This window comes from Urtica dioica, chromosome 8 (genome assembly GCF_054948205.1).
Source record: "Urtica dioica subsp. dioica isolate 48M chromosome 8, U.dioica_male_clone48M_v1_H2, whole genome shotgun sequence".
Taxonomy (NCBI): Eukaryota; Viridiplantae; Streptophyta; class Magnoliopsida; order Rosales; family Urticaceae; genus Urtica; species Urtica dioica.
In genome coordinates, this window is record NC_142763.1 from 11,357,721 (window position 1) to 11,374,322 (window position 16,602).

At 40.7% G+C, this 16,602-nt stretch overlaps 2 protein-coding genes across 2 annotated transcripts; one reads left to right on the forward strand and one right to left on the reverse strand.

Annotated features, from left to right (window-relative positions):
• Positions 1-861: 861 nt before the first annotated feature.
• On the forward strand, positions 862-1,758 carry LOC149388088 (uncharacterized). The gene is made up of 2 exons (XM_089621662.1): positions 862-1,196; positions 1,284-1,758. The coding sequence occupies exons 1-2, from the start codon at positions 903-905 to the stop codon at positions 1,728-1,730; spliced, it is 741 nt and encodes a 246-aa protein (XP_089477788.1). The 5' UTR covers positions 862-902; the 3' UTR covers positions 1,731-1,758.
• Positions 1,759-9,946: 8,188 nt separating this feature from the next.
• On the reverse strand, positions 9,947-14,050 carry LOC149388089 (xyloglucan endotransglucosylase/hydrolase protein 2-like). The gene is made up of 4 exons (XM_089622358.1): positions 13,879-14,050; positions 13,080-13,180; positions 12,790-12,983; positions 9,947-10,359 (listed from the first exon to the last, which is right to left on the reverse strand). The coding sequence occupies exons 1-4, from the start codon at positions 14,048-14,050 to the stop codon at positions 9,951-9,953; spliced, it is 876 nt and encodes a 291-aa protein (XP_089478484.1). The 3' UTR covers positions 9,947-9,950.
• Positions 14,051-16,602: the final 2,552 nt, after the last annotated feature.

Below are 16,602 nucleotides of genomic sequence, written 5' to 3' on the forward strand. Positions count from 1 at the left end.
TCACATTCGAACTTAATGTTGGATATTTAAACTTTTTTCTAATTGATATTCGAGCTTGTTTAGTTTTTTTAAGTTTTTTCAAAAATAAAAATAAAATAATAAACCTATTGAAAAAAACATTAAAAAATTCTTCAAATTTTTTTTATTTTTAAAACAAAAAAAAAATTGAAATCCATAAATGAAAGTAGGGATTTTCTAATGTGGAGCTAAGGATGAGTTTAAAAATTAGTTATTTATTAGATTCTCTAGATATATGATCGTATGATAACTCAAATTTTGTCATATGGATATTTTTTATAAATTTTTAGCAAATAGTATTGAGATTTTATTAAAAAGTCAAAAAGTATTAATAATTGTATATACATCACCAAATCTTTTAGGCATATATGATGCGTTAAAAAATCCAAACAATATCACGTCATTATAATACCTATCTATTTAAATTTTATAAAATATTAATTATTTAACAAATATCTAAATTTTGGTAACATAAGTTTTTCAAATCATCTTTCTAAAATTATGCGTTAAATAGAGGAAAGAGGTTCTTTAGAGAGAGAGTAAAAATTTTGTTTGATTCTGAAAAAATAAAAGGTTTTGGTATAAAAAGAAATGATGGGTATAAAAGTAAGTATCATATTCTCTCTAGTATTTACGTCAAATCCCTATCCTTAATTTAATTCTAGGGATTATTGCGGGCAAATGTATGTCGGCCCAGCCCGATTGAGCCTGGCCTAAATTCATCCCCAAAACTCGTCGGCATTCTCGTCCATAACCTATATAGAGCCTTCGATCTTTACGGTTGTTTTGACGACTTGTTTTCTGTGCAATTGATTGATACAACCGATAATAGGTCAAGGAATTCTTTTCTGCGAAATCGATAACAGGTCAAGGAATTGGGGACGATGGGAAGCAAATCAAAGATTTTTTGGACAAGAGAGATGGATCGCTACTTCATCGGTCTACTGTTGAAGCAGATGAAGAAACGGGAAAGCCAGAATTTCTGCGACTTGGCCTGGGAACAAATCTCAGCTTCGTTCAGCGCCAGGTTCGAGTTTCCGTTCGAGATGGACGTGCTCAAGAGCCGGCACAGGACTCTCCGGAAGTTATGCAACGATGCTCGGAACTTGACGAATCAGGACGGGTTTTATTGGCACCAGAAATCGCTCAGCGTCCAAGTTGATGATGACTATATGAAGGTTTTTTTTTTCCCTCAATGGTCAAAGGTTATATAGTGAAGTATCACAATGTACGATTCTGATCGCTCTGCTTGTTCGATCGTGCAGGCTGATCCGAAGGCACATCCATTACTGTACAAGAGCATCCCTTATTTCAAAGCCATGTGCAAGATTTTCCCGGAGGAAAAAAGATGCTCATCCATCGGAGACTCTAACGGAAAAGAGGGTTCCACGAAGGAGGAGCTTGAATCGGGGTGTCTCTCTCAGACGAAGAGGTGTTGTCGGAGTGACGACCAGAGTGACGAGGAAGTATCGAGCCCCGAGACGACGAACGAGCCTCTCTGTCGTTCAAAGCCAGAGTACCTTGAATACGACGAGTACGAGATGGGTGTATACGCAAAGCAGGTGTTGATGCGTTTGCCTGGGCTTGATGAGCTCACTCGAGCTAAGGTCGTTGTGCTTCTACAGGACAAGTTCAAGGCCGCAGGATTCGTATTGCTGGGTGATGATAGACTTAGAATGAAACTGGTGGAGGGCTACCTCAAGGATCCTTGACACACAGTTTTGAATATTGTTTTGTTCTCTCTCCCACACACATTTGGACTGCTTTTAGTTTAGGTTTTTTGTTTAGGCCAGGCTTTTTGGTTTACATGAAAATTAGCTAGTCCTGACATCATGTATATGTGCCCTCTTGTGCTGACAATGACTCAAATTCTTTTGAAATATATGTTGAATATGAACAGAGCAATGCTAAGTGTTGGGTGTGTGTGTTAGATGTTTAATTAGGCACTCTCTTTCTTTATGCTCACTCGAGAAACCTTCGAAGAATGGCTCCGAGTGTGTGGGGTTTGTAAACATTAGAGCGTCGCAGCCTCTAACCGTGTTGCTTTATGATCATCAAATTCCTCGGATGTCTTTTCGTTAGTGCGTGTGTTTTGCGCTTGTTAATACCCAATAGCTTGGAAAATTTCATTAATTGTATGCTTATATTACACAAATTGTTACCCACTTGGCCATTCGAGTTGTCATAGACATGAACTTGTGTTCATTGCACCATCAATCCCATCTACCCATGACCAGTAATTATTATGCCATCATTATTTTACAACTAATCATTGTCGGCGTGACGACCACAATGACGAGGAATTATCGAGCCCTGAGACGACGAACGAGCCTCTCTCTCTCGTTCAAAGCCAGAGTACCTTGAATACGACGAATACGAGATGTATGTACACGCAACACAGGCGTTGATGCGTTTGCCTGGGCTTGATGAGGTCACTCAAGCTAAGGTCGTTGTACTTCTACAGGACAAGTTCAAGGCCGCATGATTTGTAATGGTGGGTGATGATCAATGATTAAAATATAGATATCGATACCGATACCGAAGTTCTGATTTTACTGATATATCGTCTACCGACGGATATATCGATGGATATTTTATAACAATATGAATATCGACTACCGATGATACCGATGATATATCGATGATATATCGACTACCGACGGATATATCGACGAAAATCCTATAACAAAATATATATTTTTAAAGATACTCAATATATATATATATATATATATATATATATATATATATATATATCCATATAAATGTTCAGAAGTCACTAACTTTCTTAGTATGTACTCAAATATCATTTGTATATTATTTACATATAATTTATAATTTTTAAAAAATTATTACAAATTAAAATTACAAAAAATTGGCTACGTAAGCCACCTAAACTATAGGAATTGTAAATTAGCCAACCTTTGTTAAATACTTTGTAAATAGTCAATTTGCATACGTGGCAGCCTATTAACTACATTTTTTACATGTTTGACTGGATTAAATAAGTATTTTACTAATCTGTTAATAAGTTAACTTGACTATTTACAAGAAATTAACGAAAGGTGAGCTATATCTCAATTCACTATAACCGTGTGGCTATATAACTTAATAACCCTTAAAATTATGTTAACTTATACTTATATATATTCAAAAGTTTGATTTTTTTTCTTTTACAAATGTATATAATTTAATTGTAATGAATATAAATATATAAATAGATATTGTAAATATAATGTAGGAAAATGTAAATGTATATAGAATTTATAATATATATATATATACTAGATTGTACCACGTGCTAACGCACGTGTTTAACTAAGTATTAATGGTTAACCTCCAGGCCAGGCTTGACCCGAGATCGACCCCCCAGGCAAGCTCGACCTACAGGCGATCTCGACCTCCAGGCCAGCTCGACCTCCAGGCGATCTCGACCCTCCAGGCGAGCTCGACCCCCTAGGCGAGCTCGACCTCTAGGCAGGCTCGGCCTCCAGGCGAGCTCGACCTCCATGAAGGCTCGACCTCCAGGGAGTTCGACCTCCCAGGCAAGCTCGGCCTCCCAGGCAGGGTTCACCTCCAGGCGAGCTCGACCTCCAGGGAGCTCGACCCCCCAGACAAGCTGGACCCCCCAGGCGAGCTCGACCCCCCAGGCGAACTCGACCCCCCAGGCGAGCTCGACCTCCAGGCCAGGCTCGACCTCCAGGAAGGCTCGATCTCCAGCCAGGCTCGACCCGAGATCGACCCCCAGGCGAGCTCGACCTCCCAGGCAGGGTTAACCTCCAGGCGAGCTCGACCCCCCAGGCGAGCTCGACCTCCAGGCGGGCTCGACCTCCAAGCAGGCTCGACCCCCCAGGCGAACTCGACCCCCCCGGCGAACTCGACCCCCCAGGCGAGCTAGACCTACAGACAGGGTCGAGCTCCAGACCAGGCTCGCCCTCCAGCCAGGCTCGACCCCCCAGGCGAGCTCGACCTCCAGCCAGGGTCGAGCTCCAGGCCAGGCTCGCCCTCCAGCCAGGCTCGACCCTCCAGGCGAGCTCGACCTTCCAGGCGAGCTCGACCCTCCAGGCGAGCTCGACCTCCAGCCAGGGTCGAGCTCCAAGCCAGGCTCGCCCTCCAGCCAGGCTCGACTCCCCAGGCGAGCTCGACCCCCAGGCGAGCTCGACCCCCAGCCGAGCTCCACCCCCAGGCGAGCTCGACCCCCAGCCGAGCTCCACCCCCAGGCGAGCTCGACCCCCCAGGCGAGCTCGACCTCCCACGCAAGCTCGGCCTCCCAGGCAGGGTTAACCTCCAGACGAGCTCGACCTCCCAGGCAGGGTTAACCTTCAGGCGAACTCGACCTCTAGGTGTGCTCGACCCCCCCAGGCGAGCTCGACCACCCAGGCGAGCTCGACCCCCAGGCGAGCTCGACCTCCCGACCTCCAGGCGATCTCGGCCCCCAGGCGATCTCGACCCCCAGGCGAGCTCGACCTCCAGGCGATCTCGACACCCCAGGCGAGCTCGACCTCCAGGGAGTTCGACCTCACAGGCAAGCTCGGCCTCCCAGGCAGGGTTAACCTCCAGACGAGCTCGACCTCCAGGCGAACTCGACCCCCAGGCGATCTCGACCCCCCAGGCCAGGCTCGCCCTCCAGCCAGGCTCGACCCCCCAGGCGATCTCGACCCCCAGGCGATCTCGACCCCCCAGGCGAGCTCGACCCCCCAAGCGAACTCAACCCCCAGGCGAGCTCGACCTACAGACAGGGTCGAGCTCCAGACCAGGCTCGCCCTCCAGCCAGGCTCGACCACCCAGGCGAGCTCGACCCCCATGTGAGCTCGACCCCCATGCGAGCTCGACCTCCAGGCGAGCTCGACCTCCCGACCTCCAGGCGATCTAGACCCCAAGGCGAGCTCGACCTCCAGGCGAGCTCGACCTCCAGGCGATCTCGACCCCCCAGGCGATCTCGACCTCCCGACCTCCAGGCGATCTCGACCCCAAGGCGAGCTCGACCTCCAGGCGATCTCGACCCCCAGGCGATCTCGACCCCCCAGGCCAGGCTCGCCCTCCAGCCAGGCTCGACCCCCAGGAGATCTCGACCCCCTAGTCGAGCTCGACCCCCCAGGCGAACTCAACCTCCCAGGCGAGCTCGACCTACAGACAGGGTCGAGCTCCAGACAAGGCTCGCCCTCTAGCCAGGCTCGACCCCCCAGGCGAGCTCGACCCCTCAGGCGAGCTCGACCCTCCAAGCGAGCTCGACCTCCAGGCGAGCTCAGGCGAGCTCGACCTCTAGGCGAGCTCGACCTTCAGGCGATCTCGACCTCCAGGCGATCTTGACCCCCCAGGCGAGCTCGACCTTCAGGCGATCTCGACCTCCAGGCGATCTTGACCCCCCAGGCGAGCTCGACCTCCAGGCGATCTCGACCCCCCAGGCGATCTCGGCCCCCCAGGCGAGCTCGACCTACAGACAGGGTCGAGCTCCAGACCAGACTCGCCCTCCAGCCAGGCTCGACCCCCCCAGGCGAGCTCGACCTCCAACCAGGGTCGAGCTCCAGGCCAGGCTCGACCCCCCAGGCGTGCTCGACCCCCCAGGCGAGCTCGACCACCAGGCGAGCTCGACCTCCAGGCCAGGCTCGCCCTCCAGCCAGGCTCGACCCCCCAGGCGAGCTCGACCCCCCAGGCGAAATCAACCCCCCCAGGCGAGCTCGACTTACAGACAGGGTCGAGCTCCAGACCAGGCTCGCCCTCCAACCAGGCTCGACCCCCCAGGCGAGCTCGACCCTCCAGGCGAGCTCGACCTCCAGGCGAACTCGACCTCTAGGCGAGCTCGACTTCCAGGCAATCTCGACCTCCCGACCTCCAGGCGATCTCGACCCCCCAGACGAGCTCGACCTCCAGGCGATCTCGACCCCCCAGGCGATATCGACCCCCCAGGCGAGCTCGACCTACAGACAGGGTCGAGCTCCAGATCAAGCTCGCCCTCCAGCCAGGCTCGACCCCCCGAGGCGAGCTCGACCTCCAGCCAGGGTCGAGTTCCAGGCCAGGCTCGATCCCTCCAGGCGAGCTCGACCCCCCAGGCGAGCTCGACCCCCATGCGATCTCGACCCCCCAGGCTAGGGTCGCCCTCCAGCCAGGCTCGACCCCCCAGGCGATCTCGACCCCTAGGCGATCTCGACCCCCCAGTCGAGCTCGACCCCCCAGGCGAACTCAACCCCCCAGGCGAGCTCGACCTACAAACAGGGTCGAGCTCCAGACCAGGCTCGCCCTCCAGCCAGGCTCGACCCCCCAGGCGAGCTCGACCACCCAGGCGAGCTCGACCCCCGGGCGAGCTCGACCCTCCAGGCGAGCTCGAGGCGAGCTCGACCCCCTAGGCGAGCTCGACCCCCCAGACGATCTCGACCCCCCAGGCGAACTCGACCCCCCAGGCGAGCTCGACCTACAGACAGGGTCGAGCTCTAGACCAGGCTCGCCCTCCAGCCAGGGTCGACCCCCCCAGGCGAGCTCGACCTCCAGCCAGGGTCGAGCTCCAGGCCAGGCTCGACCCCCCAGGCGAGCTCGACCCCCAGGCGAGCTCGACCTCCAGCTAGGCTCGACCCCCCAGGCGAGCTCGACCTACAGGAAGGCTCTATCTCCAGCCAGGCTCGCCCTCCAGGCCAGGCTCGACCCGAGATCGATCCCTAGGCGAACTCGACCTCCAGGCGATCTCGACCTCCGAGGCAGGGTTAACCTCCAAGCCAGGCTCGACCTCCCATGCAGGTTAACCTCCAGGCGAGCTCGACCTCCAGGCGATCTCGACACCCGGGCGAGCTCGACCTCCAGGCGAGCTCGACGTCCAGGCAGGCTCGACCTCCAGGCAGGCTCGACTTCCAGCCGAGCTCGACCTCCAGTTCGTCAGCTCTTCTCACCCTCAGTTCGTCAGCTCGTCTCACCCTCAGTTCGTCAGCTCGTCTCAGTTCGTCAGCTCGTGTCACACGCGCGCAGAAGAGGAATTACGAGCGTGTTAGAGCTAAGGCTTCAGGGATTTTCTGCGTGTGGGCCAGGGAGCTGGGCCCAGGTGAATCAATTTGATTGGACAAAATAATGACATGGAAGATTATAATTGGCTTCTCTTATGAACAGTAAATGAACAGTAAACTGTCATTGTGACTTTTTAGTATTAAATAGATATATTTATAAAAAATAAATTGTATACAGTTAGTCAGAAAAGTGATAATCCATATTCCATATCATAATTCGTATATGTATTATAATAAATATATGCATATATATATATATATATATATATATATATATATATATATATTATTAGTGGAGTTTATATCCTGTATAAAATATATCCTACATAGTTTATATCCTGTTACTATGAGACATTAGGAGGGTTATACTATAGGGAAAAGATTTTCGGCCCGATTCACGATTCCGAACGATCCACTCACGTGGTGACACGTGGCAACACGCTGCCACGTGTCACCACGTGAGTGGATCGTTCGTGAATCGTGAATCGGGCCGAATAGCTTCGCTCTATACTATAATATTGATATGTCACTATTACGTGTACTTTAAAGTTTAAGGGGAAGAATGCAAAAGAAAAAATTCCCACATCGAAATTGAAACTAAGCAATTGAAGGAATCATACCTATATAAAGGCTTGTCATTGGATCAGGGTTGACTTGTCATCGGTCAGGCCTAGCATGTTGATTGTTTTTGCGTCCCTGGATTCGGTGGTCTGAGTCAAAGAGTCGGTGATAAATGTCAGTGATCGGAGTCAGGGAATCGATGGAGTTGGTGATCGAAGTCAGCGGATTCAAAGCGACGTCAGCGTCGCTGGTCTGCTTCATTAATAGACTTGACTTTTACCGTGTTCTTCTTCAAGGAGGTGTGAGAATAATTGCTCCAACAGCCCATAGTTGATGGGTTTGTTCCGAAAAACGTAGGATTTTTTATCATTTTGAAAATAGAAAGAAATCCCTGAAATTAAACCCTAAAATCAAGAAATTATCCAATCCGAAAATTTATCAATTAACCCTAAAATCAGATAGATAGAAACTTACCTTTTTAAGTAAGTCCCACGAAAATTGCTTCGCCTTAATCATCCGATCATTCGCATCCCATTTGAATTCATCTTTCTGAAGCAATATGCGCGCTCTCTGGAACTGTTCTTTCACATCATCGACATGATCTTGAAGTCTCTTTGCTGGCGCCACTCAACGCCGAAATGCTCGTTGAATGCCGATAGTATCGATTTCCATGATTCCGGCGAGCGTTGTATGCTGGCAACGAGATTATTTCTCAGCTGACACAGAAGATATGTGTCTTCATCAAGAGTCCAAGAGACTTGCTCTCGCTTACGTTTTACTCCTGCCATTTTCGATGAGAGTCCGAGAGGAAGAAGCGAAATTTGGAGAGAGAGAGCATGCGGCTAGGGTTATATTTAGGCATTTGTTTGATCGAAGCCAATTGGACTGTGGAATAAATAATATATATTATATATGATCTAATTTTATGAGTAATTAATATGATAATTATTTATGAGAGTATGATTGATATATTCTGTATTATTCTATATAAAATAGTGTATATTAATGTGAAAAAAATAACATATCAAATATGTTATTTATTGAAAATATTATAGAGATATTTTATATTATTCAATCACCTAAATAATATATTCTAGTCTAAAAAGTACATAAATATTATATATATTTGAATATTCTATTTATTTTGAAGATGTTTGATTTATTTTATTATTAGAATAAATATCTCATATTATATAAAATAAGAAAAAAGATCAAATCAAATCAAGAAAGTGCATATTTCATTAATGTAAGCTTGAAAGCTATAAATAGTAGTCTAGAGTTTGAGGGAAAACAAGCAACGTAGCTCAATTCCACACTCGGAATTTGCGACCTTCCCTCTCCTTGGTGTGGTTGAATTTTTTCTCTCTCCCGGATCGAGAAATTCGTCCACACCTCTTCTTAAAGAGAGAAAGAATTATTTTGCCATCTCATTGAAATAATTAGTGAAGTAAAAGTTGGCTCATGCGTTGGTTCTATCTCATTCGGATAAACGGCTTAGAAGATTTGGTGTTGATCCAATCAGAAGAACACGAAAAACGCGAGGACAAAAAGAACACGAAGACTGTCAACCGGCGTGAAAAATCAAATAGCGAGAAATCAATTAAGTGATTTATTATCTCGTTATTTATTTTATTGTCTTATTGTTGTTTTGTTAGTCGTACCTTCAACTGGATTTATTGAATTTTTTTTAGAGTTAAAACGACAATAAAGAATTAAAATTGTTTTGAATTCATCTTTCCGCATTAAAAGACAAAAGATGATTTTTTTGGTACACCTTGATGTGACTCTAATTTTCATATTAAGAAAATAACCCAAAAGCACTCATATTCATATAACAAAGAGATAGATATTCTAATTTTAGAATTCTTGTTACAAAACGCATTTACCGTGGTCTGATTTAAGGTGATGTGAGAACAATGGCACCAATAAGCTCATAATTGATTGGTTTGTTCCGAAAACGTAAGGACTTCTTATCAGTCTGAAACTCGAAAGAAAGTCAATAAACCCTAAAATCTAAAAAAAATTGTTTTAATTAAAAATTTAGAAGTACTGATTTTATTATTTTAATAGAGATAAAATGGTGAAACAAAAAATGTGGCGTCATTGCCACATTACTATTTAAAATGTAGTTCCAAGTTATGTGGCTCAGTTGACTATAATTCTCTTAATTATATGTCCCCCATACGTACTTAAGCTTATCCATATCTTAAACACATATATTTGTGTAATACTCATTTGCCCAAATCATATACTATTCATCACACATTTTGCAATGACAAAATCCCGAAAAGGGCATTATGAAATCCTTGACGCCATGCATTCAATCGATGCTTAACTCATCCCAATTAAGGCTTTCAATTATTTGTTACTAACAACATATAACTAATTCATATCGCCAAGGCATTCAGGAGGCGGAGTAGGGTACCTAGACCTATCAACACAGTAGTCATAGTTCATGTAAGTCTTTCTGGCGTGTTCATAGGCTCTTTGTTGCTTCGCATCTAAGCTCCGGTACTTTGATTTATTCCAAAAATATTGCTCTGAATCGCACAAAAAAGCGCTATTAAGGTTTTTCGCCGCCGCACATCCGTTGATACCAAACCCCAGAAAAAGGGCTCGGAAGGGCGCGTAGGCCCAGTCAATCTTAGTTTGACCTCCGTCTGTCGCCCAACTCTCTCCATTCCACAAGCTCGCTTCGATTTCCATGGGTTTCGACGGGTAAAAACTATTGACTCTACTACTTGCATTGTTGTTCTTGAGCACTCGAATTGGTGTATCATCTACAAAAAATCTGATTTGTTTTCCTGAATTAATTAGTGAAAAGCACTTTCATAAAAAAATTGATCATACTTTGATACTAAGATGATCATGAAATCTCACATTGTGGCCTATTTTAGGTGTTATATAAAATAAACCCGCCTATATATCTCATAATAATTAAGCTGAAAATAGACTTTGTAATGGTTTCAATTTGGTTTTTTTTATTAATCTTCTTAAAAACATTAACATTTTAATTAGTAGCGTGAGTAGTTTTTAAATTGAAGAATTTGTTGCAATTAGCCAATTCTTTAGATATGTTTAAGTTTCTAGTTAAATAAGTTTTATTTTATTAAGAAAATAGCCCACCAGACCGACGTAAATTAATTAACTGTTCAGGTTAGGTTTATTTAATTTACTTCACCCTGGTGAGTTATTTTCTGAAATAAATTAAATTAACCTAACATGTTGGTACGTGGTTTATTCTTTACAACAAGTCTGTTTGGCAAGATGTCTGACAATATTCTCCATAATATGTTGAGACATCTTTGTCTCTGTGTGTAGAACTGTATTTTTGACAAGTTTCTTGATTTTTCAGAATGTCTCGCCGAAGACTTTCTTCTTTAGTTCTCTTCGCGTATATGGGTAAGGAAACCCTAGATAGACTTTCAGATGTGTTGACTACTATAAAAGCCAAGCGCTTCTCGCTTAGTAGTCTTGATGCATTCATCATACATTTAGGGTTCTTAGACATGCACGATCGGCGGACTGAGAAACTAATTGTGTGACGTGTGTGTGGTGTAATTCTCTAAACACGTTTCTAGGTATTTTAGTGTTAGAGAGTTGTTGGGTTTTGTGTTTCGTGATTGAAGGTTTAATGAGCGTTGACATCGAAGAATACCAAACACTGGATAGTATTTGAGAGTGAAATTGAGAGGATCTCAGATTTAAGGGTGCCTGATTTGGAATTCACAGGTAGTAATAGGAAAATGGCATTAAGACAAAGATTGTTCATATAAGTCCATTGTTATACTATTGACTACTTATTGTTATAATGAATTTCCTTTTCACTGGGCACACAACCCTCCAGAATATGTAGCGTTGCACCGAACTAGTTATCATTATTTGTGTCATTTTTTACGCACTATCTTGTTTATAATCCATCGCTTGTGCGCATCGGAACAAATTGTCGCACATATTAATTTTACATTGTGTGTGACATCTTGTATCTAACTAAATATAATTTCATAACCAGTTAATTAATTTATTACTTTGATCTGGTGGGTTTTTTAATGGAATAAAATTTTGGCCTTTTTTAAAAAACAGGGTAGATTATTGGACTACTAGCGTAATTGCCCTTTTAAATTTGTATCCAAGTAACATTCCATTTTGGCCCTTGAATTAATTTTCGAAGTAAAATAGTCATCAGAATACTAATTTTATAGAATTTTAGTCTATTTATATTAAGTTATATAGCCACACGGTTATAGTGAATTGAGATATAGCCCACTTTTCGTTAATTTCTTGTAAATAGCCAAATTAACTTATTAACATATTAATAAAAGACTTATTTAAACCAGCCAACCATATAAAAAAAAGGTAGTTAATAGGCTGTCACGTATGAAAGTTGGCTATTTACAAAGTATTTACTAAAGGTTGGCTAATTTACAATTCCTATAATTTAGGTGGCTTAAGTAGCCAATTTTTTGTTTATAAAAATATCACATTTTTCTATGAAATTCAACTCGATAAAACTTAAAATTTTACAACAATAAAGAACTTGTTTTTAATTTTAAAGAGTATCATTGAATAAGTTCTTACTTTAAAAATAAAAATAAAAATCATTTGTTTATTTATATTTTTAAGGTTATAATTTAGGAAAAATGATATGAAATAGCCAATTCAAACTATGACTTTTGCAAAATAGCCATAGTTTCATTAGGTATAGCAAAATAGCCAATTAATAGTACTACGAATTTTAATCTTGCCTCGATTAATTTTAATCCAGCCTTCATAAAGCTTACATTCTGTCTTTATAGTTCGCTTGGATTAAATTTAATCCAGCCTAGATTAATCTTACTTGGCTAGTTTGCTTATACTTGGCAAACTATGGCTATTTTGCAAAAGCTTAAGTTCTATTTGGCTATATAGTCGCTTGACCCTATAATTTAAAGTCTAATTATTTTTTTTCATTGTCAACAAGTTACTTGATTTGTAAATATGTCTTTAGTGATAGTTTTTATCAGTGTTTTAAGGACTTTTTTTGCTGAAAATATTAATTTAAGGACTAAAATGTCACTCAAATACTAGTTCATGAATTAGTTTAATCTTTTATCTCATGAATTATTCTAATCCTACAATCCTACTTACAGGAAAGAAAAAGAAAAAAAAAATCTGATTTTTCCAGCTACTGTTTATATATAGAGGCAAGTATATGATCAAGGATATCGAATTGTATACTTACACAATTTGGTGATTATTACGAAGAATCTTGTAGGCGTGAAAATCTGCAGTAGGGTCAAACCAAAGTGTAGTTCTTTGCTCTCTACCACCGAGTCCATTTGCAAAAACGTTCGTCTGAAGTGTGTAGGGTTTTCCTTCTCTGTTACCTAAGAACTCGAAGTCAACCTCGTCTCGTTCGTTACCTTCCGAAGTCAACTGCAAATATATATATATTTATTAACTGCCGTAGCAAATATTTTTTCTTTTTATTTTTTATAGCTAGAAATGAAAACAAAATTGATGAACATTTACGTAAAATGCAGTTACTACTCCGCCGGAATTTCTATCGGGCAATTTAATCCGTAGTTGAAAGAAACCCGAGCTGTATCTTTGTTTAGATGCAAATCCAGCTCCTGCAATTTTCACAATCATATTTTAATGATTATATTTTATTATTATAAGTTGCAGAAGCACATTGAACAAATCACAAAACCCTAAACATAAAGTCTATTTTCATTTTTCAGCAAAATTATCACTTTGGGTGGATATAATCACTTCGACCTGGTACGATATAAATATGATGCCATAAACTAACAAATTAATTTTACGCAGGATAAATTATTCAACATTTATTTCATGTCGATGGGTTAAGATGGGTGGTATTTGGACTCGTTGGACTCTTATAATAACATGCCCCACAAGATAGGGGATAAGAATATTAATATTTGATGAATATTATTAATAAATAAGGTGTTGTAAGTATGATATATAGTAGTATAACGATGGGAGAAATAATAAATAAATTAATAAATAGAAAAAGAAATTACTACAGACAGTACTCAGTACAGGAAACTACAAATAACAGGAATTTGAAATTTTATTCTGATATTCAATAACCTTAGACTAAACTACTCCTCAAAATCAAAATCATGGAAAAACTACTGTACATAGCAATTCTATCTCAAGGATTTGTGATAAAAAAATTAAAAGTAGCAACACTCAAGGCACATATATTAAAAATAAGTATAATCACTTACAGTTTCCAATAATCAAACCAAATGATGAAAAAGATTATTAGAGATGGGAGATAAAAATAAAATAAAAAAGAGACCAGTAGAGCGATCCATGGAGAGCTGAATTTGTGATCCTTGGTTGGAAGCCAAAACATGATCAGAACCCCAAGTGATATGATAGTTTTCATCAAAACTGACTGTATCACTGTTTTCACATGCAATCACTCCCAAACCACCTAAAATAAGAAGAAGGATAAGACCACAAGACATTCTCATCACACAAAGCTTATAATATTTTATATCTGTACTTGTTGTTTTGGACATCTATTTATATGCAATTTTTTAACTTATTTTATTTTATGTATTTAGTTGCACGGCCAGTTGGGTGATGCTTCGACCTGTCTTACTTTTGTGTTACATAAAATAATTCTGTTTTAACCTCTTTCTTTTAGCAGATGCTCAAAGGCAGCGTTTTTAGAATATGGGCCAGATGTAATATTTAGACTGTATTTCATTTGTGAAATTAATTTATATTGTGAAAAATAAATTGTTTTGTAGACGGATTTAATTAATATTTTTAATATAAAGAATAATATCAAGTTTTGATAACATTAACATGTATAACTCTGTAACAACACCAAACCGGCATATATGAAAAACATTAGAAGGCAAAAAGTGTGAGCCAACGTATTCCTTATTACCTTACCCACACGCCATTGATGCCACGTAAACATGTTGTAAGGGTACTAAATAAACTAAAATATTAAGTATGTGAAACAAAATTTCCTAAATATCTCAAGTTGGACACAAAATTCAACAAATTCTCATATTTCAAAACGTAAATATCCGAAGAAAAATTCCCTTGAGATTATACTTAATACTTAATAACTCAACGAATATTATCTTCTTTATAGTCTCGCGACTTTGAAAATTAACACATTTTTTAAGCACAAACAAAGATTTGAAAGTAAGAACATAATAAAAATATAATAAGAAATGCACACAATAACAATACATATTATCATAAGAATCACTACAAGGAAAAAAAGCTTTTAGCGACAGAGAATGCGGAAGTCTTAAGCGACGCTTTTCGGAGTCGGTGGTAGTCTAACTACCAGCGACGCATTTGAGGGTTTCGGCGTCGGCAATAGTCTAACTACCAGCGACGCATAATAAAAATATAATAAGAAATGCACACAATAACAACATATTATCATAAGAATATGGTAAAAGTTACGAGGTAATAAAAGAAAAAAAAAAGACGAAAATTGAATTTTCCCAGGTAATCTCCCCTCTTATAAATTGTGGTCGGTTTGATCCTAAATTAGGTCGGTACCATTTCAGATATTGAAATTGCGTAGTTATAAACTTTAAACATTTTTTCCTTATTTCCAATTTTAAGGCATGATTCATATATAATTGATAGTTGAAGTCAAACTCTTAATTGTAGGTAAGCTTTATGATCGAGCGTGGAATACTTTAGGTTCTTAGATCGGACCGAATCAGACCGCTCCAAAAGAATTTGTTTTCCGCGCATCAGTTTTTTTTTTCTCTTACATAGTTTCAAGTTCTCAATTACATGATGGTTTTATTTTAGCAAAATAATATATGACAATGGAAATACTAACATAAATTCTAAGGAAATTAAATAATGTCGTCAGCAACAATAATATAATATGCTGATAGAAATAATTGTATATTTGAATAAAAGATCCCCAATTAAGAAATATTATTGCTAACAATCACCAAAAACTCATAAATGATGGATTAATTTAACAATCTTTAAAAAATTGTACCCAAAATTTGACAAAGCTATCGCTATTATTGATAACAAGACCTAAATTATACTTGGAAATACATCTTAAATTAACATCGTTCATTGTATAATCGGACGATAATTTAAACTACAAATTACAAATCAAAGATGTCAAAATCAAAATTTATTTTCTAACAAATCATTAAAAATTGTCAAATGCTAACGGAGGTACCTATTACGGATAAATTTTAGAGAAAGGAAATTTTTCTTTTTACCTACCGTGATTCCAAGGATAATGGAAATATCGGAGTTTTACTGTTTTTTAGGGGACACTTGTGAGCCGACGATTTAACCCACGAGTTCACTTTTGAGTTAGCGTGAAATTGTCATTATGCAGAATTTTGAAGACCTTCAAAACAAAAATTTGTCTGGATGGATATCAATATTATACAAACTTTTTAAACTTTAATCTAGTCCCATTTGAGACTGAACCATGCACGTACACCCCAGTATCAACAAACCACAAAAATATATTGTCTTAAGAAATTAAAAAAAAAAAAAAAAAAAAAAGGGAAGATTTGACTGCCAATGAAACCATATAAATCATCAAAGATTTATGAGTGAAAACGTTGGCCTCATATATAACATAAATTTGTACACATCATGAGTAATGCTGTCACGAAAGAAACTCTTCCTTGTTATTGCATTATTGTCATCACATTGGTGTGATGTGAAACGAGAGTGGAAAGACCAAAAACCTCGGTTCAAGAAGTAAAACCCGGAAAAGAAAATTGAAACTTTTTGGTCAACAATGCATATATACGTGTACAACAATTTTGAGTAAAAAGTATGTATGGGTTTAGTTAGGACAAGTTATGGGCTTGACATCACAAAGTCTTTGAACTGAGCTGTCCCACGCGCTTATTGTTTAAGGTCTAATGTTTTATGCCATGACGACCATACATCATCGAATTTTTGTTGTCCAAGAATGATATTGTTATTATATACTTCACCCTAATTTTTGTTTACTACGTCATATCCGTTTCATTGTATGAATCAAGACAAT

Excerpts from the sequence above, each read along its gene's own strand:
- LOC149388088 (XM_089621662.1), top strand. The coding sequence starts at position 903 with ATGGGAAGCAAATCAAAGATTTTTTGGACAAGAGAGATGGATCGCTAC. Across the intron at positions 1,197-1,283 it reads TTGATGATGACTATATGAAG|GCTGATCCGAAGGCACATCC; the intron begins GTTTTTTTTTTC and ends TCGATCGTGCAG.
- LOC149388089 (XM_089622358.1), bottom strand. The coding sequence starts at position 14,050 with ATGTCTTGTGGTCTTATCCTTCTTCTTATTTTAGGTGGTTTGGGAGTG. Across the intron at positions 13,181-13,878 it reads CTCCATGGATCGCTCTACTG|GAGCTGGATTTGCATCTAAA; the intron begins GTCTCTTTTTTA and ends TGAAAATTGCAG. Across the intron at positions 10,360-12,789 it reads CGTAATAATCACCAAATTGT|ATTTTTTGTAGATGATACAC; the intron begins GTAAGTATACAA and ends AAAACAAATCAG.